This window comes from Phalacrocorax carbo, chromosome 3 (assembly GCF_963921805.1).
Source record: "Phalacrocorax carbo chromosome 3, bPhaCar2.1, whole genome shotgun sequence".
In the NCBI taxonomy this organism is placed as follows: domain Eukaryota; kingdom Metazoa; phylum Chordata; class Aves; order Suliformes; family Phalacrocoracidae; genus Phalacrocorax; species Phalacrocorax carbo.
The window spans coordinates 4,400,501-4,421,424 of NC_087515.1; the positions used below are offsets into that span (position 1 = coordinate 4,400,501).

The following is a 20,924-nucleotide window of genomic DNA, read 5'->3' on the forward strand; positions in this document are numbered from 1 at the left end:
CTGTCAGTGCAGCAGCAGCAAAAGAAGCCCTCGGAAGAGACGCTCTGCATCAACAGTTGGAAATATAGCCAAGATTAACTGTTGCAGAAGCCTGTGAGGACCGTGCTTTTTTTAGGTGCGCTCGCAAGCAGCTAACGCTCAAGTGAAACGAAGGTCGCAATCCCGTCCTTTAGCTCCGAGATGGTGCTTCTCCCAACCCTCACCCTCCCTGTGCTCAGGGCTCTTTAGCTAGGAGAGGACTCCGAAACTGATTTCAGAGGGTGCTTTTGTACCCTTGCAGGATGGCTCCATCGTGTGACAGAAGAGGAACGCTGCACCCACATGGGAATGCGCTCAGTAAAACAAAGCCTGCTTTCTCAGCAGGTGGTCCTCAGCCAGTGACTTAATTTATTCTAGCTCAAAAACCCAAAGCAGTTCTGGGACAAAGACCTAGGATTAGCAAGTGAAATACAGCCTTCTTTTTAACCCCTTTGTAACTTCTACACAGAAATGCTGCTTTGTGTTTCAGAACTCTACTGCTTAGCCTGGAGAAGGAGGGCTGTGGGGTAAGTGGCACTTGCACAGCTTAGCTGAAATAACGGTTTAATTGTGGCAGGGTTTCAATTTTTCATTAATTCAAGCACTGTGTCCTTTTTGTAGTAGGAGGTGGTTATTTCCGTCATCCTTGCCCATGTAAGTCAGTTACATTTCCAAGCCAAGAAGTTAAAATTGATCAATTTAAAATTTTAAGAGTTAATATTCATGAATAAACTCAATATCAACTCAAGTAGTTTACCTCCTCTAAAGCTACGAGTAAGATGTTATTTACTCTGTGGTCTACATTCAGCAGCTTTTGAGCTACGTGTGTGGCTTGCAACCATATGGCTACATCAGGGGAGCCTTGACGCTTACGTGCCAGAGATGCTACCTCACTTCCTTCCTCCCCCGCTTCCAAACCTAGCTGTCCTTTTCTCACTCTCTTCTTTCCAGATCCTCTCCCAACGCTAATAACCTTCCTTCGTTTTACTAGCGTATAAACTAACTTCACCCTGGAGCCCTCCTCCCTTCGGTGCCCATTTGGCTGCACCCAGCTCATACACGTTTCCCTTCTGGGACATACCAGGCACTTCAGTGTCGCACAGCCTGGTCAGGCAGCGGTAACTGCCCTTCCAAACACTGGCCTGTATCAGCTTTTCAGCTGTGAGATAAAATACAGAAATGGCACACTGTGTACAGGGTCAGCTTGGACGGAGTTAACTTGCTTCATGACAGTGCATACAGTGCTGTGCTTTGCTAGAACAGCATTGATAACATACTACTGTTGTGGCTACTTCTGAACAGTGCTTGCATGGTATCATAGCTTCCTCTCCAAGCTTCTTGCTCAAGACATGAGGAGGACCATCTCCAGTCCAAAGGATGAAGTTTAGCCAGCACAGGAGGCTCCACATGGCAAAGACGGAGGAAGCGAGCAGGCACCAGCGTGAGTGGCAGAGGTAGCTGCCCCAGGGCCAGGCACCTGACGACATACCCTAGTCACACCATGGTCCCAGTGGAGATTTGTGATATACCAGTAGTGCCCTGCCAGGGCCCCAGCCAGCGGGGCAGTACAGGAGGAGCATGAAGGGCTTTATGTCAGACAGCAGCTGCCACGCTCCTGCCCTGCCTGCCCCGAGGTCCAGCTCCACCTGCCTCTGCTCCCCCACAGCCCAGCTCACCTCCCTTGTCTGTGCCATGTGGAGCCTCCTGTCCCAGCCAACCCTCATCCTCTGGACCTTGCTACGAGGCAGACGGACCCAGCAAAAGCGGTAAGCCACATTCCAGTCTTCCTCTGCCCACCCCACCCCCCTACAGATTAAAGCAGATAATCATCTGAGAGCATTGAGTTCTTACTACTGTGTGCACGTGTGAAGATTGTTTTACCACTTATGTAAAAGTTTGGAACCTTGGTCTTTATCATTTTCAAGAAAATAATCTTCTGTAGCTTAGCTAATGAAAGGAAGCTACTTGAAAAAGCTCCTTACAGGCTCAAATGTGATTAATTTACCACAGCTTATTAAATAACCATCCATGGAGCTGCAGAAAGTCCAGGGCTTGCTCTTAACCTAAAGTGAACGCAAAGCAACAAGGCGCAGCTTAGACCAAAAAAGTCTCACATAGGCCTTGGCACCTAGCATTTGTTGCAAGCTAAAAACGTACACTGAGAGCGACCACAGCTCAGATGACTAAGTATAATTGCTTAATGACAGTAAATCGACCAGAGCTCTAAGTAGTCAGTCTTTTTGATTATCATGAGATCACAGGATAATTCAATTGGGAAGGAAATTCAATAGGTCAGACCAGATTGCCCAGGGCTGGACTCAAAGAGCAAAACCAATCAAGCAAAGAGATACAAACTTTCAAAGTTTTGACTGTATTTCCACAGTTTTGCACAACAGCCTACCATACAGCTGGGTAACATTCACAAATTTCTTCAGTAATAAAATGTAAAATAACAAGGTACAAAAATAAGCACTTTAACTGCTTTAATTCTGCTTACCATGTAAGCGAGAGCAGGAGTTATAACCCTCACTGGCTTTTACACCAGCCTATTGCTTCTACAGAAAAGCACCATGATGTACTGAAGCCTGAAGCCTTAACATCTGCTGCCAGACTGCAGCGAGTGAACTCGCTGGGGGCCCCGGTGAGTTCACCGGGGCCAGCACAGGTGCAGCAGTTGTGCCATTTATGGCACACAGCAGGACCAGACCTAACAGCACATCCGCCCTGCCCGTTCCCCTTTTTCCCATTATGAAGGCTGGCTGTATTGAGATAGACACAGTCCGTGTTCAGAGGAGACCCTCTTCAGATTTGATCTTACTAGTCATCCCAAACAGAAACTGACTGTGCAGCACCAGACAGGATTCATCACGCAGTATACTTTTCCTCCCCCAGTTTTTTTGCTTTGTGGTAGTGGTTGTAATCATTATACAGATCCTTAAAGACCTCCCGTACACCTGCTGGTAGCGATGCATTTAAGAACTTGATGTCCCGTTCAATGCAAAGGTCAAGGATGTGATATATCCCTTCTGTGAGATGTTTCTTTACAGCCGGGTGCAAAGTCACCTATGAGAGGAACAAAACTGCATTAAACTCAAAGACAAAAAGGCAAGAAAACACCCTTTCCGCAGTCAGTATACATTAATATACATTAATATATGTGTTATCCAGCCCATCAGACCATCTGGAACAGCCCATCAGATAAAATCCAAGATTTTGACTTGGTGCAATATTTTCCTGATTTTTGCAAGTATTTTTTTGCAGAACAAGCATGCCCCTTGCAATAAAACGCGGAAGAGTGCTGGCACACACATTGAAGCGGAGGCAAAGGCAGTTATCATCTTGGAATTGTAGAAAGACTCCTCAGCAGAAAAACTAATTTAAAAAACCTAAAATACTTGCCCTGGATTACACATTTCAGTAGATTCTGTGTGTCCCATATTAGCTGTATGCTACTAGGTCTCAGTTTCAAATGAGCCCTTCCTTTAGGCTACTCTATCATTTATATTGGGTAGTCAATCAATTCGGGTTAAGTCAATCACTTATACAAATTGTTAGATAAATATCAAGTTGTTCTGAGGACTTCAACGTACTGCATCCAGCTCCAGAGCCCTCAGCACAAGGAGGACATGGACCTGTTGGAGCGGGTCCAGAGGAGGGACACAAAAATGGTCAGAGGGCTGGAGCCCCTCTGCTGTGAGGCCAGGCTGAGAGAGTTGGGGTTGTTCAGCCTGGAGAAGAGAAGGCTGCGGGAAGACCTTATTGCAGCCTTTCGGTACTTAAAGGAGGACTATAAGAAAGATGGGGCCAAGCTTTTCAGTAGGGCCTGTTGCCATAGGACAAGGAAAAATGGTTTTAAACTAGAGGAGGGTAGATTCAGACTAGATCCAAGGAAGAAATTTTTTACAATGAGGGTGGTGAAACACTGCCCCAGGTTGCCCAGAGAGGTGGTCGATGGCCCATCCCTGGGAACGCTCAAGGTCAGGCTGGACGGGGCTCTGAGCAACCTGATCTAGTCAAAGATGTCCCTGCTCACTGCAGGGAGGTTGGACTAAACGACTTTTAAAGGTCCCTTCCAACACAAACTATTCTATGATTCTATGATAAAAGAAGCCTTCAAAAAGCCCAGGAGATGTGCATTGTTTTAAAATCAGGTACCTTGCCCGATGTCACACAGAAAGTTGAAAGAATATAATGAAAGACTCGGGACTCCATGCCCTGCTCCTGCCATTATAACCCCTGCTCAACCCCACAACCAGCAGAACTGCCACTACAACCAGGACATCAGCGCTGCCTCTGGAGTCCTCTGGTGCTCCAGGCTAACTGGAACTTGTCCTGTGCTCACAATCACTTGCTAAATACTTCACTGCCTGAGGCGGTGCTGGCCTCTGGCACAATCACATTATTTTTGCCACAGAACCATGTCTTATCTTTGCTGAATCCCAAAATTAGCTTTATGCCTCCAGACCTTAGCCTCTGTACTCCAGGCCTAATGAAAATTACATGAAAAGCTGTCATTAAAATTCAGACTTCTTTCTTCCTGAGGCAACTAATAAACTTTCCACTAATGAAGTGCACTCCTAATCATTGTGACAGGCTCCTGCTCTCTTTCTGCCCTAAATGTGAAACAGCTAATGTATTTTATTAGACCTGCTAACAGCACCGGGAAAAACATAGAGCAGGCATTGAGGCCCATAAGCCTTTCTTTGGATCTGTGACCCCCAACGAGTTTGCATGTCCAAAAGCTTGTAATTTTTTCCTATGTGAGTTAGTCTATCGGCTGGTTTATAACAGATGTTGTTTCTTCCCACACCACGCACTAAAGTAACAGAAGAGCTGAGCATCACAACTCCCAGTGAATGTGCTGGGCTGGCCCCTGCCTTCCTAGGGCAGAGAAATGACTGCAGAGAATGATGACAGGGAAACCACAGCTCTTGACAAGATGGACCAGATGTCCCACTTGGGATAAGCAGGTACCTCAGAGCTGCAGTTAATGGAACTGCATCCCTTACATCACAAATTAATCTGGACCCATGTCTTTTTTGGCCCATTCTTGCTTTGCAGTGCGGTTTCCTATAAACGCCCTCTAGTAACACTATGGGAAGCAGAACCAAAGATTTAAACAGCTGCCACTACTGGCTGGCAGTTGATTATGCTTGCAAGTGTTTATGGTCTATATAGTTAGCACAACCAATTTGTCAAGCATTACAGAGCTCTTGATGTGTGAAGGGGTATTTCACTATTGCTGAATTAAGCAACAGCTCATAGACAACAAGGGAAAAGCACTGTCAACAGTGTGAGAGAGGCTATAGATGCCACCCGCTCCAGCAAGGAATCTTTCTAGATTAGCACAAAATAACTTGCACAGATATTTTATTTCCTGGTATAAAGAGGAAGCACTGAGGGAACTGTTACACAACCACTTTAGGAGTAAGTGACTGTTTAGGCCAGTAGCTTTCATCAGTTTTAGTTTGCAGACCTTTAAAAGGGTGCCAGTAAGCGTGCAGGGGCCCACATAAAGACTTAAATCTACCAAGATGTTTTTCTCAGTTACCTTTGGTGGACCCCACTGTCTTCAGATCACAGGCTGAAAACCACTGATCTGGACTCAGAAGAGATGAATGGTAACAGTTTTTCTCTCCCTCCACAGAGCAACATTGTAGGTGCCTCCTTAAGACAGGCATACTGAGGCCTCCCCTTCCTCCAATACCCATCAGTTCTCACCAGTATAACGAGCAAATAAATCATCACCTACTTGTGATCTATCTATTCTGTTAGACAGAAAACACTCCTTTGTCACAGCGTCTGATGGCTCACTACACCGATCCCCCTTTCCACGCCCACAGGTTCCACGCATACGTTACTGATGCGTGGCGGTTTCAGCTAACACCCATCACTTTCCATTCTCCAGTGGTAAGTATTGCACAAAACTTTCCTAGAAGTCTCATGAGACTTTGTACGCTGCTAACACCGAGTAAGTGTCCTTTTAACTTGGAAAGGTCATTTGACAATTCAAGTCAGGGTTTCTGAGTAAAGGCTCTACATTCAGCGATGAACAGATTTCACAGTTCAGAGACAGTTAAATAGAGCAGAAGTAGTCTTAACAGTAATTTGTCCCTAGCATTTGCTGAACTACTATATTTACTATGTAAACAATAACCAACCTACCAGGAACACTAAATAACGTGGCTAAAAACTGATGTATCCCATTGTTTTGCTCCCAAAGCTAGTAAAAAGCCAGGCAATAGAGAAGGCAGCTGAGTTTAAGCTACATCACAACCTTCATGGCTAGTTACATTGGTTACACCATAATTCTTCACAAACAGCACCATTAGGATATTTTTGTGGTAAGAGAGCCTAAAATCAAAGACTAAAACTCCTTTTTGTATTTCAGCCCATGCCCAGGCCAGAGCCACAAATCCATTAGGCTGAAAGGAATGACAATTGGAACTTAGCTCTGGGTGCGAGAAGCTACTGATCTGCCTCTGGTGTTCCTAATAGCAGAAGTAGTTGTTTTCAGCAAGGATGGGAATGATATCTTTGGTATTGGAAGGAGAACTGCTGAAAAGCTAACAATTCTCTGACTTGGTAACATATTCTCCATTCACTTAGTCATTTAGACTAAGTGAATTCACTTAGTCATTTAGACATTTTCCAGGAGAATTTTTCTCCATTGCTTTGCCAGATGGAGCCCTAACTGCTATCAACCCTGGACAACGGAGACTAGCTGAGAGAAGAACCTAACTACCACATGAATTAAAACCAACACCCAACGTGACAGAAAAGCAAAGCAGTTCTGTAAATAGGCATAGTATTGTTTTGCCTTAAAAAAAAAGAGATACAGCTCACATGTTTAGAAAGTTTTCAGGAGCTGGGTAAGGCAGGTTCTCAGGAACTCTTGCTCAAAATAACAGAAAGTCTGGATCAAACCTGTATCCTCACGAGGCACAGCAGCTTTCAGAACTTCACAGATTTTACAAAACTTAACACAGCTGCCTTTGGAACAGGAACTCCAAAGGCAGCATAATACCATGCCACTTTCAAGATAGTTGAGAACGTGTTACCTTCTGCAATTCAGTCACATACTGAGCCACAATGAAAGCAGAAAACACAGTGAAGTCCTCCATTTCTGCAGCAATATAAGTATACATCCGTTCCACCAAGTGTGCACACTTCAGTACGACTTCAAACTCATCTGTATTGCCTAGAACAGAAAGTGAGTTGCAGTCTGGCATTTACGGCTTAAAAACACTAGGAAAAAACCAATCACCCAGTCTTCCATATGATTCTTGAATGACATGAAGCCAATGCCAGTTTGCCCATTTTTTCTTCTTCTTATCAAACCACAGCTGAGAGGCCCCCCACACCCCCACAACGCACCACATACATCTCCTCTTCCAGGGGTTATTTTGTAAGAGCACACTGATTCCCACTCCACATGCACTGCAAGGCAAAAAGTATTTGTTATATACGCTGAAGTGCTAAAAGCAGCAGCTGTGGTCCCTTCCATGATTCAATCCCAACTAGCACTGTGGAGGAGAAAACAAGGAGACTGGAAAATTATACTCTCTACCTACAGAAAATCACAGGACATCTCTTAGAAACAGCAGAGTAAGAAAGCTTTCTGATGAGATTTACTACATGGAATACAGCAACAGCACTGGAGATATTTAAAGTGAAACTGCAGAGATCACCTGCGAATTTACCCTTTCAGTAGGCAATAAATGAAGACAACTAACACAAACAAGGGAGAAGGGAAATCTAGAAATTACTTTTATGTTATCTGTTATGAAAATAAAACAATCCTGAAAAGATAAATAGCATATTTTTAAACTTTAGGACACCACATACCCATAAGTTTCCTGTGACCCTTGCATTATGCAAACATATTACAGAGGCTAGCAAATTCTCAAAGTTTAAACCAGTTTAAGATACCTTTTCCTCTATCATTGAGCCTTTGTTAGTATATTCCTCCATGATGCATACACTTACATTTGCCCGCAGCTGTGGGCAACGTATCAGCTGAAATTAATCTGAACACAGAATAAGCTGTAGGATATCAGTGGAAAGCTGGGATGCAAGCAGCTGCAGGCCATTAAGTCTCAAAAAGGCACCACTATTAATGACAGGGTGTTTGTGTCCTGACCAGCATAAAGCAGACATTAATCACTGTGAACATCTTTGACTTGGCTACTTGGACGTTGTAAATTCTTTAAAAACTTTCTGTAACAAGCTTTTTTTTTCTTCTTCCTTCCTTTTGCAACATTTTACTACACTAATTCCAAATCCTTGACCATACAGATATATCGCCTAATCCCAGCTGATGCTTCAGATATGTGTAATGTTCTGGCTTTATGCTTAGCAGAGAACGGTGACAATTCAGGTGTGTAGTAAACACAGTTCCAGTCTCAAGAAGCTCCATTCAATAGGATCTATTTGGGGCTATAACTCAGGCGTATTAGCATGTATCACCAGAGCTCACAGCCACCGTGTTTTCAGGCACAGAGGCTGATAGGAAGAGCAGAAATTGGGCACAGCAAGCCTTACCAGTTCCTGCCTACTTGCCAGCCAGTCAGTGAAGGATACCTTATTCACCTAAAGCAGTGTTGTCTGGATGCAGCTCCACAGGAGCCCCAGTTAACTTCACACGCCCACAATACTACAAAGCTCATCCTCAATTTTACATAAAGGACAGATAGGGCTAATGGTTTCAGTGCCGCAGCTAGGTTTTGAGGACTTTGCTTCTGGTGTCAGACTGCCCTGTTCTGTACCTCCTCTTCTAGAATATACCAAATTACAGTGTGTATATGTAGCACAAAAGTGGAAAAGATATGGTACCTCTGTCTCCTTTCTGACGTCCTTCATGCATGACAGAAACAACCAGACGATGGAAGCTGTTCAGAAAAGATGGTGCTGCTTTCAACAGCACCTGCAAAGACATTAAATAAAAACATCTAAGATTACGTAGTAAAACAAGTGGAGAGAGTAGAGGTACACATCCCCATGGTCTGAGGGAAATAAATTCCTGTAAAAAAAACTATATAGCTTATACAGCTGTCAGGAGCAGAGACTACCTTTTCGTTCTGTATCCATACAGTATCTAGCACATGAGAATCCTGGAGCAGGACTGCAGTCCTGGCCATATTCAAATAACCATCATATTAGAGTTTCTCCATCTATCCGAAGCAGCATTTGATTTAGTACCCTAGCGTCCAGGGAATTTGTTCTTGCTGGCAGAGAACCTGTGTAGCCAGATTCACAGAACGCAGGGTCCAGTAACACTACAGATCACTGTATGAGAACAGCCTGGATAGGCAGCTTTCTATCACGGGGTTTTGGTAAGGGCATTTTAGCAATGCGTACTGCCTTGCTTTTAGAATTTGCCATTTCCCCGTCTTTAGCTTTCTTCGCTCTCAGTCCTAATACAAATGCATGAGGCCCCTTTCCTGTTTTCTTCCACTTCCTGCCTACATATTCCAAAAAGGAGCAGCTCCAACCCTGTGCAAGTCCTGACGTGGCTTCACCTTCCCATGCCAGAAGGCTGACAAGAGCACCAGGATGGTGCAATGTTTGAAGGTCACCAACTTCTAATGTGTCTAAGCCCTGTTTTCAAAGGACTGCAGAATCTTGATCACCAGTGAGAATGAGGTCCTAGAGCCTGAGCCGCTTGTGCTTCTAGAAATCAAGCATAAAAAAAGGGAAAGTTTTTTTCTAATCTAGCATCAGATGTTGATAAGCAATCTGCTGCCTAAGACCAACAACACAGGCATAAAACAAAGCAGGAGAGCAACTGAAATCATGTGATTTTGAGATTCCCAGCCTTTTAAACGGCAAGCAGTACAAAACACTTTCATACTATCAGGACAAATTATTTCAAAACGTCTATTAAAAAAAAATCCTCATCACTGGCCTCTGCGTTGGTTCTTTCTACCTTCCCCCCACAACCCCCCCAAATATACCTTCGGATGACACTGCACAATGGAGAAGAGCACTTCATGGATTCCCAGAAAGACACTGCGATAGTCTTCTGTCTTCAGATGATCCAAAGGCACTGTTAGGAGAATGCTGAATGCCAATGCCACATGGTGTGGATTCAACAGAATCCCTTCTCCTTGCCTTAGCAGAGCTGCTACAGTCTCTAGAATAGGTACAACTATGGTGGAAATCAGTGACTGGTCCTGACAGGCCTCTTTGGTTTGCATCTACAAGAAGACAGGAAACAGATAAGGAATGCATTAGCCACTTATGAGCATTGGCACAGCAGAGAACCATAATGGTCTGACTTGAGTCAATGGAACTAGACTGGTGCAAGCTGGACTGGCAGGGAGACGCCTGCACTTTAGCCATATTCGTGCAACTGCACCCTGGGCAAGGATACGTATGACGCATTTCAAGCAAACACTGCTGTGAGTGTGGAATTGTAACTGCTCCCCAGTCCCCTGACAACCAGCACCTCTTTGCACCTCCTCACGTGAATGCGCTGATGCCGTTCTCTCCTTTACAAGCATGCAGACCTACCAAAAAAGGGCAGAAATCTCATGTTCACAATTCCTAGGCACTACAGAGCCAACCTCTGACAAATTCTGGCCTAGAGACACCATCACCGTGAGAGAATTAAAACCTACATCGCTAGGTTTGTATGCTGTACGAATGAAGGACAGGAAACCTGGGTTTGGTTACTTTCAGTTAAGTTTCTCGTTCATAATTCAATGAATTTAATTTTTTTTTTAATATGAGCACTTTTTTCTTGTTTTGCTGTTGTTGGCTTCTGCTGCAACATAGGGCTGACAGTTACCTTCTCTTTTGAATAGGAGGAAGGAGAGGAGACGCAGGCTCTCTTCTCTGCAGCCTAACAAGTTTCTCCCAAGCTCCAGATTACATGGGGCAGTCCCAGAAAATTACTGATAATGAGAAATGGATGATCTACACACTGCAGTCACAGGAGGAGATTTACTTGAGGAAGGAGGAGAGAACGGGTATATACAAAAAAGTGCAGGTGAATCTGGTAGGGATTTGTCCAGCATTCACAACTTTTTTGTTCCTGTATGCCTCTGTGCATGGTACATGTAACCACTACAGGCTCCAACAAAGAAAAGGGATAGGTAATGAAGTTACAATAAAGAGATACTTACAGCTAAAGCTGTGATTATCTGTGGGCTGGCAAACCAGAAGGCTTTCTCTTTGTCTCCCCTTAATGGGCAGCTGAGCAACAATTTGGTTAGCGTAACAGCCGACAATACTTCCTGCAGAAAGCAGATTGATGGTCAGTCACGGGTACAAGATGCACTGGCCCCTTTCAAGCACAGAAGAGCTCTTTCAAGGGCAGTGGCAGTTCTGAGCATTACCAGAGCCCTGACACATAAAAGTCCTCCCACCAATAGATCTCTTTGGAAACTGTGAAGTAAGCAGCTGCTCAACAAAGTTCAATATGCTGAGCAGCACTGGCCCAAATGTACTGCATGCTATGTTTGTTTTAGAATCAACTTACTGTACAAAAAGGCTTATATGATTTTTAAGAAAGGAAAGCTTTCTCCTTCAGTGCCACTAGATGAAAGAGGGAATACAGGGACGCCAGTATACTATACGCTAACAATGCCACATTTGGCAGCAGGGCTTTTTTTACTTGCTGGCTGTTATGACAGACAGATAAAAGAAACATATTACAAGGTATAGTCAGGTGGCAGGAATTATATGCATAGTGCAGGAATTTCAGATACACTTTCAAAAAGGCATATCAAGCATGGATGCAGCACATCCGTGACTATTTCTGACAGAGCCAGATAAACCCCCGATTTTAATCCAAGTTTCATTCTCAAGTCACTGAGCTTTCTGTGGAGGGTGGAGCTGGCTTTTTTTGCCAAAAGTGTTCCATGTGCCACCTCTGCTGCTTAAGCTGCTCTGGAAAAAGGCATAGTATTAAAAAAAGCTACTGAGTGTAACTTAGTAGGTATCTGGTTATTACAGAGTAAAAGTCTTTATAGAAACAAATACCAAAAGCACAGGTGCAGTTTTGGTTTTACTTAAAAACGCCAGCATTTCTAAAAGTGCCTTTAACCCTTTAACAAGAGCCACAGACAAACAGCGCTAAACTCACTGACTGTTGGTGTCTGTTGTGCAAGAGCTCTGATGGGCAAGTGGAAAAAAAAAATCTCAGCATGGCCTGTAACATCACAGCTGTGTGATTTCTGTTGACAATACATGGAATTAAGACTGTTGAGTCCTTGAACCGAAAGAAAGTTTTTCCCAGTAGGTTTCCAGGATCTTTCCACCTCTCTCAATTTATATCCAGAACATATCTCAGCACAGTTGCCAAGCCCTTAACCGCATAAATTAATTTGACCTGACCACTGATCATAAAGCAGGAAGAAGAAAAAAATATTTATCAGATGTCATTCAGCCAACAAAATTTTTTCACGATACAGAAAACCGAAGAAAGAGGTTAACCATAAACTAAGCTCATGCCTTACTTTAGCCTTCTGTTGCCAAACATTCCTCACTTCAAGTCCCTGCAGCACCAGCCTCATTATGGTATAGAACTCCTCGGCAGAGCAGTTTCCCAGCAGCTGGACCAGCACCTCCGCCAGCTCCATCTCCATACTTTGGATCACCTCGGTTGTGACTGCAGGACCTGCATATTGAAGAGACACAGCACATCTTAATCAGTTCCCAAGACAGGGACTTCCACAGGTAAGAACAGCGTGAATTGAACCTTAAAGCAACTCTGTGGGTACCTTTTTAACACTCAGATGCACAGTGGGCCCCATGCTTTCCCTTTACCTCCCTCCCCGCTCCTGCAATGAATTGCTGTTCTCAAGTATTTCCCACCCTAGGGTTCACAGAGCAGTCACCATACCAATAAAACACCCTCAGTAGTATGGAAATACGAAAACAAAGTGCATGCACAAGCCAAGGGAGTAGGCTAAACAAGCCACAGGACTTTACTACAAATGCTGGCCAGGGAGCCATCACAAGCTGCAAAAGCATTAAGCTGACAAAGTTTCGTCTCTGCTGATCATAAGTCACACTCCCCACTTACTCAATTATTACTACGTAGACAGTCCTGGACTAGCTTATATCTTAATTGATTCTGAAGGCTTGGTTTTTAGTTCCACAAGTATCCACAGGATCTGTGGCAATACCGAAAATCTTCTTCAACAGGAATCCATATTTCATCTTACTGAATACTTAGTCATCAGAAATTCTTACAGCTTTTTATGGTGATTAAGTCTCCAGGCTAAAGCACTTTACCAATCTTAGACTAGTAAAGTGAGGCACAGGATGAGAGAGAGAAAAGTCTGTGAAAAACTACAGCGGCTGACACATCCTCGTGGTCCCTAGCTGTAGTGTGAAATCCCTGCTCTCAGTGGCCTTACTGAGCCCCACAATGCTGAAGGATTGAAACGCAGGCCAGGGAAGGGACAGAGTAAGCCTATATCTATGTGTAAGTTCTAGCTCAAACTCAACTGCACAAATTCAAGATCAGATTTTCTATGGAGAGCTGTGCCCTGTTCTCAACTACCTAATGCCAATATAAACATTGAGATCATGACTGTAGCACACTTGAGCAGTGGCCTCCAAAGTGGGGTCTGCACCACATCCCAGTTACTGTCAAAATGCTCTACAGGGATGAGTAACTGAGGACCCCAACTCTGTTAGGATGTTTGCATCTTCCAGGAGAAGATAATTACCAAATTAGACTGTGGCTGTGGTCCAGGTACCACAACATTACCTCCTTGAAAGCCTTCCTGTTATGCATTTATAAAAGGATAGCCTACTGCTGTAACACAGATAAAGAGACGCAGACTTTTCAAAAACCTGTGTGTTTTGCTAAATGGCTTTTAACTCGCCTCTGCGCTGCAATATTAGCAAAGGAATTGGAGAAAGGGAGTTTTCATACCAGTGAGAAGCTTTTTCAGAGCAAAAACAACCGTGACTGCAGTTTCTTTTCCAGGATACAGTTCTGGCACCGAGCAGAAGACCGTTAGGAACTGCAACGCAGACTGAAGGAACTGCAGATTACCTCCTGCGCAGGGCAGCTCTCTCAGTATCTGAGAGTAAAACTTTTGGTACAGTTCAATCCGGGGCTGCTCCAAAAACCCACTGGGCTCCTTCTGCCAGCCCTTCTTGACAGCATGGCTCAGATCTGCTTTGAGAAGAGTAGTGACAGATGGTATGAACGCTACAGGCAAAGGCTGGGTTTGGGTGTTACTCTGAAGACCGTGCTCAACAGTTCGGACCATCTGCAGAACTACTGGCTCCAACAGAGCAGACAGTACATCCACAGTCTGCAGCTTCTTTTCTGGCAGGTGCTGAAGGTAGAGCGTGACGACATGACACAGCGTGGTGAACGCCATGAGCAGTAACTGCCCAGCTGCGGGATTCCAGTTTTTCCAGCCTTTGCTTTTGGCGGCACCAACGTCTGGCTTGCAGCTTGCCAGGAAAGACATGAACTTTTCCAAGTTGAGCCTCACACTTTGCTTTCTTTCAATAATCATCTGAAGAAAGTTTTCCAAAACGGCTTGGACATCCTGGAGATACTGTGCCCAAACAGGAATGGTCAAAAAATCAGTGAAGAATTTGCTAGCTGTGAGCTGAGAGGTCATGACAGCCTCAAGAACATCGCTGGCATGAAACACCTTAAAAACAGAGTTGGCATTCCTGCCAGCTTGCAGGCATCTCAGGAGGTGCAAGCAGGTACTAAAGAACTTCAGCAGTAACAGCTTGCTGCAAGAGACACTAGCCTTGGTATTGGCTAGCAGGGACAGCAGCACCAGAAAGCACCGGGTACAGTCAGAGGGAAGAAGACTATCTAGTTGCAGAAGAGAAGCAATTTCTAGCAAACCCAAGCAGCTTTCCAGCTGACTTTCTTTCAGGATGACAGGGCAGCCGTTTTTTGCTAACAATACTACACGTTGGGCAACTTCCTCCAGTGTTTTCCAAGACAAGCTGGGCTCATCCTTCAGCAGTTTGTTTTCTGACTGTGCTTCCAATGGGTCAACAGGTCTGCAAAGAGCCAGGATTTCTTCATGCCAAGGGATATTACCTGCAGAGAGCTGTTGAAGTGGCAGATCTACTGAACCCCTGGCAGCAGAGGGCAGCACCCCAGCAAACTGATGAATAAGACTGGTCAGAAAAGCACAATGCAGGACCTTCATTTCCGGTAGAAAGGAGCTATGTATCAACCCAAAAGATATCTTTCCAATGCTGATGGAAGGCTCCGGGTCTGCATCAGCTTCCTGAGCTTTGGACAATACTAATGTCTCTAGAAGCACATTTGCAATGTACTCTACATCTTTGAGGGAAATGTAAGGCAACAAGATAGTCAGGTTGGAGATGACGAGGTGCCAGTGGGCCGTGGGGTAGGTGAGATCACTTATTGCACTGATATCTCCATCCCATGGTTCAGATTCTCCCCTGCTCATGCTGTATCTCCCAGACTCCAGGATGAAAGCGGCAGCATCCTGCAAGGCCTGTGGGTCAGCTTCGGTCTGCATTAAGATCATCTTCATTTTCTGCAGTGTGAGCAGTTCTAAACAATATTTACTAGTGGAGGCAAAACTATTTGCAAGTTCCATGACTCTCTCCCAGCTCTGCTCCTCCACACCAGGGAAGAAAGCTGAAATGCCCCTGTGCCTTGCAGCAGATGCAGTAACAGCACCAGCAATTTCAGCTGCTGGAGACACATATTTACTGCAGCTAATGCGAAACAAAGCGTCTACCTCAACCCAAGTGTAAATAAGGAGGAGAGCAGAGTCACTGGCCTTCCTTAGCCAAAGGTCTGACTTCTCTTCCTCTCTTCTAGGAGCCTGCAGCAGCTCCAACAGCGGCTGAATTATTCCCTTCTGCATCTTTGCCAGCAGACTCTGAGTGCGAAGGACCACAGGGGAAGGAGTGACATCATCTAGGCTCCTCATGTTGAACAGAAAAGCATGCAGCACCGAGCTCACAGACAGCAGCTTCAAGGCCACGTCAGCTGACCCTTCAACATCAGGAATGATAAGGGTCTGGCATTTCTCCACACAGAGACACAAAATGTCCAGAATCTGGTTGGGTGGCAGTTCAAGGAGGCACTCACGAAGCTTTACCATCAGGCCAGCAGAGAAGACAGGCAGCCTCAGTTCATCAGCAGCTGGCTGGCAAATGACTGTCAGCACCTCCTCAAAGAGCCGTGGGAACTGTCGCAGCTTCGAGTAAGTCTGAAACAGGGTGTTGATGAGAGCCTCCTGGGGCTTCTTCATACGCGGCTCAGAGACCTTCACATCAATCCATGCAGAGGCCACTAAGTCATCCAAGTCTGGCTCTATTATAAGGTGGTTTAACGACATCAAGAGTTTGAGACACCTGAACCAAGCAGGGATGGAAGCTTGGGAGTGGCTCATCAACATCTGTGCTAGCTTGCGGTAAAACCCAAACTGTACCTCCTTGTGCCGGATACGGTCACTGGCAACATTATAGATATCACTGCTAAGCACCAAGCTCAGAAGCTGTTCCAAAGCAAGCAGCTCTGTGCTCCAGTCCGTAGGAGAGAGCATATCCTCCCATACGCCCTCCTGTAGGCCAGAGAGCCTGAGACAGCCAAAAAGCCTGCTGAGCATGTGGAAACACACAAGGTGGTTTTCTGCCTTACAGTATGAGTCCAGAAAGAGCTTATACAGCAGTGACACTGAACCAGCCACAACAGCTCCATGGAGGGCAGGTTCACAAAAGCTGTCACCCAGCTTGGTCTGCACAGTGTTGACTGGTAGCAAAAGACTTTTCAAAGCTCCTTTCTTCTTCTCCTGGAGTTCCTGCTCTGGCAGAAGCTCCTCTTTGTAGGATGAGAAAAGCTCAGGCTGGAATAACCCAGCCTGCAGCAAAGTTTCTACTTGGTTTCGGATTTCCCTGCTCAGGTGCTGACGCACATGGTTGTCATCTGCTTGTGTCCAGCTCCTCGCAGTCAGCAAGTGCCTCAGGAGAAGACATGGCTGGAGCAAGTGACTTGTCACTTGCCCAAACACACGATTTGGGTTGGTTTGCTGCCTCTGGATCAGGAGGTACTGAGCAAAGGTAAGTTGGAGGACGCTGAACACCTGGGAACCCACAGTGTCGTCAGAAGCCAGCTGCTGACATGCCAGCTTGGACAGCTTGCTGAGGAGATCAACCAAGAGCTCACACTTTGCTGTGTAAATGATGGAGAGTGAAGGAGTAGAAAGAATGCCACTGGAGCAACTCAGCACTGTGCCAATGTTTTGCTGTGCTTTTTGAGAACAGGCCTCTGATAATCTTTCATTTATGACCTGAAGATTGAAAAAAGAAAAAAAAAAAAAAAACAACAACAACAGTCAATATTGCACACAAAGATAAAGCTCATCATAATGAACCAACACTACCCTCTGTGACCTCTCGCTGCAAGAAGTAAGCAACAGGGACCTGCTGACAGCTGCTGCTGGGCCTCTTGTATTGTGGGTCTCAAACCAGAAGCTCCTCTGGCCAGAACACTGTCCCTGCATTTGTTTGCACCACACAGTGAGCGAGGAAGCCCTCTGTCAGTATGTGTGCTATGGCACCCATACTAGATCCCAACAGCTGCTCCTGCAGAAAGGGCGTAGGGGTAAACTCCCTCCCTTCTTGCAAGGTCCCCAAAATTATGTTCCAAACAAACAACAAAAAACCCACACACAACACACTTCCTACCTTGGATCCAGGAAGCTTATTCAGTAAGAATGTCCACGACTAAATACCATCTTCATATTTTAAAAAGAAGTAGTTTCCTATGCTGATGTCTAATGTGAAGGACTGTTCTCTCTCCTCTTTGAGGGATACACAGTTCTAAAGAATTCACTTGCATTTTTCTGCCATTTCTCAAGCTTTGTGTTGATTTCCCTATGGTTTTCTCCTTTGATCCCCTTATTTGCTCCCTTTTCTCACCTCCAGGTAACCTTGTCAGCAAACAAATTCAGTAACAATTTAAAATTTGCCTCTATTCCAGAGTTAAAAATTTCATCTGTCTCCTTACACCTTGTAGTGGACAGTTCATCTCCTCAGCTCAATCCCCACTGGACTAAAACAGATCTTAGATTCTTTCCACTGCGCCCTCTACCACCTCTGCCCTTGGTCTTTAGGGTACTCCGGCCTGTACCTCTCACCTCATCTTCAGCCAGACAGGTTATCCCACTCAGACCATGATTAAGTTTGGCATGCTTTCCGCATACCATCTCTGAAGCACAGATTTCATCCAACCAATTCTCTGTACTTCACAAACCAACTTCTGCAAGAAAAGACATTTTTGTCCTGCTTCCTTCCAGCCAGATCACAACTATAAGTGCCATTCTTTCCAGCCATTTGGACTGCCTTTGCAGCCAACCACGAATTCTGCTATTCTGTAACCAGGAAACTGAATAAGAAGATACACTTTCTGGTTACAGTTTAGAACTGTAACTGAAGTCTCCCCCATTCACTTTCAGCTGAGGCTAAAATAATGATACAATTAAGATCAGCAATGATTCAATGCCACTACCGTTCAGAGTCATCATAAGCAGCTGCAGGGTCTGCTGAACAGCACGTCACGCTGCACAAGTACTCAAGCCAAACACACTGATGAGCCCCACGGTGAGGGGAAAATAAAATACCTCTCTCCCTAAGACTCCTAGGCAAAATGGCAAGCAGTAAGTAATACAGAATAGCAACATATGGAACTGAGCCTTTACTTACCTATTGAAATACTTAAACCAGTTCACTCTCTGAGAGTTTGAAAAGGTTACAGACAGAGAGGAAGACTAACTTTGAGGTTATTATTAGAATACTCTGTCATTTTCAGCCTTAGCGTTGCAGAAATACAAACTGTATCACAGAACAGAAAATAGAGAAGTTTTTATTAGGGGTCCTAAAAGCCATCAGATTAATTATTATATATTTCACGTTACACCCTACACTATGAGGAAGAGTCACGTAGCTTAGAAGATAGGCACTGCTATCCAGCATGTTTCAAAATATCCACAGTTTTAGTTACCTGTGCAATTGAAAAACTGAGACCGATCGTCTTCCCACTTTTTAAGAGGTTCTGTAGTCTTCTACTATGGATAATGTTGTCTAGATATGCCCAGAGTTTCTCAACAACTTCATCCTCCAGTTCAGGTTTCTTATTGTAGTATGAAACCAAGGCATGGCTTACCCAATCGAGTAACACCTGTTAATGAAAGGGAGAAAAAGTGATCTTTAATAACCCCCACGTGAGAACAAGACAAAAGTAGTACCTCTCTTCACAATTACAGCACTCATGCCTTGAGAACTGCTCTACATCCGAACAGAACAGGCTCGGAATGAGCAGAGAAGTCCACCCTTGTAGGCTTTAAGTGAGATCTAAATTCCTAAGAGATTTCATTCTAAATCCAGTGTTGGCCCTGTGCTCCCCTGTACCCTCCCAAGACAGCTTTCAGGAGTCAGCATCCTAAGGCTCCTTCATCAGGGTATAATTCTGACAAGTCATTACTGATTAGCAAACATAGTTTTTTAATTAAAAAGTTAAAGAATCGGATGGTTTTCACTTTCTGACAGCTGGTATTCCTTTTACATCTTCCTCTTGGTATGTTTAAATCTACTGCCTAGAAATCCAGGCCTAGGAATTTAGATGCGTGCAAACTGGAAAAGGTTGAAACTTACTAATTTAAATTACTGATTTCAAAATAAAATGATGGTGTATGGCTAGGTTTAATATTCTAAGTAGCTGAAATAACAGGAAATCAAAACACTGGTGTCAGACGGTGCGAACACTACACTCCAAAAGACTACGAGGCTGGAGGAGCGGCACAAGACACCTCTCACTAGGGGAAACAGTGAAGAGACCTTCAGGAAACAGGGTCAAAACTTGAGGGGAGAGGATGGGTTCCAAGCCTCTTCCAAGGAGATGCCCACACATCCAGAGTGCACTGTTTCCACGTGCACAAATCCAGAGCACAGCGGCACATGTGTAGCTACAGGCACTTCTCCCACCCTGAAGTTCTTGTTCTTAATTATGACCAGAAGCATCAGACTTTAAAGCATCCTGTATAGGATATCATAACAATACCAGTGACAGCTCGGAAGACAAAAGCTTCTCATCTGTCTGGAAAACACCACACAGACGCTACCCTCTCTGCAAGAACGACTCTTTCCTCCTGCCCCAATGCGGATCTTTCTGCTGAAGCTACTCGAAAGATGATGTTAAGAAAACATTTCATACAACCACACAGAAGTCGGGGGCCGCCCGCAATTCACCGTCAGAGCTTTATTTGCGTTAGCACCTAGGGTCAAAAGCTTGAACAGCTAGATCTGGATCCTCAGCAGCAACTGATTATCGGGAATTTTTTTTTCTTCTTTCGGCGTTTACCATTAAAAAGTACTTACTTGCTCTTTATTAGGAAGAACGCACTGGTGAGAAATCCAGGCAAAACGGGCTAGTTTGAGTTTGTCTTCCCAAGAGGTCTTGGAGCTTTTCAGCTTCAGGTAAATCCCGGAGTAGATGGCCGCCATGGGGACCGCACCTGGGCCGAAGGCGAGGAGGAGACGCGGTTGGAAGGGCGGCCGAGGAGACGGCGGTGGGGCGGGAAGGCGGCCGCGCACCCACCGCTCGGGGCCTGACACCCCCCGGCCCCGCCGGGCCGCCGCCTCCTCCGCGGGGCGCACCAGCCCCCCCTCCCCCGCCTCGCAGGGGCCTCGTCCCCCCTCCCGCCCCGCAGCCGGTACCGCCCGGCCCTCACCGGCCCTCACCGGCGCGCCGGGCCCCGCCGCACGCCGCACGCTCGACCCGCCCGCTTCCCTCCCTCCCCGCCAGGCAGCGCCAGCCGATCGCCGATCGCGGGAGGCGGTATGGGGGGAGCCGGCGCCCATTGGCGGCGGGAGGGCGCCTGCGCGCGCGGCGGCCCCGCCCCGTTCCCCCCCACCCCCCACCCCCC

General features: G+C 45.5%; 1 protein-coding gene across 2 annotated transcripts; it reads right to left on the reverse strand.

The window, feature by feature from the left end:
- Positions 1 to 2,370: 2,370 nt before the first annotated feature.
- Positions 2,371 to 20,893, reverse strand: URB2 (URB2 ribosome biogenesis homolog). Of its 2 annotated transcripts, none has more exons than XM_064445673.1 (10): positions 20,740 to 20,893; positions 20,377 to 20,513; positions 19,004 to 19,180; positions 13,913 to 17,291; positions 12,483 to 12,643; positions 11,148 to 11,258; positions 9,975 to 10,217; positions 8,854 to 8,944; positions 7,080 to 7,219; positions 2,371 to 3,081 (listed from the first exon to the last, which is right to left on the reverse strand). In XM_064445673.1, exons 2-10 carry the CDS (start codon positions 20,500 to 20,502, stop codon positions 2,884 to 2,886), a joined length of 4,626 nt encoding a protein of 1,541 aa, XP_064301743.1. In that variant the 5' UTR covers positions 20,503 to 20,513; positions 20,740 to 20,893; the 3' UTR covers positions 2,371 to 2,883. The 2 variants fall into 2 exon arrangements, with proteins under 2 accessions (XP_064301743.1, XP_064301742.1); XM_064445672.1 differs by having other exon boundaries at positions 20,730 to 20,893.
- Positions 20,894 to 20,924: the final 31 nt, after the last annotated feature.

Bases quoted from the DNA above. Each gene is read 5' to 3' on its own strand.
- URB2 (XM_064445672.1), bottom strand. From the start codon at position 20,859: ATGGGCGCCGGCTCCCCCCATACCGCCTCCCGCGATCGGCGATCGGCT. The intron at 12,644-13,912 runs GTATGAAAACTC...TTCAATATGCAG, and splicing joins TCTGAAAAAGCTTCTCACTG to GTCCTGCAGTCACAACCGAG. The intron at 3,082-7,079 runs GTAACACGTTCT...TTCCTCTCATAG, and splicing joins ATGTGACTGAATTGCAGAAG to GTGACTTTGCACCCGGCTGT.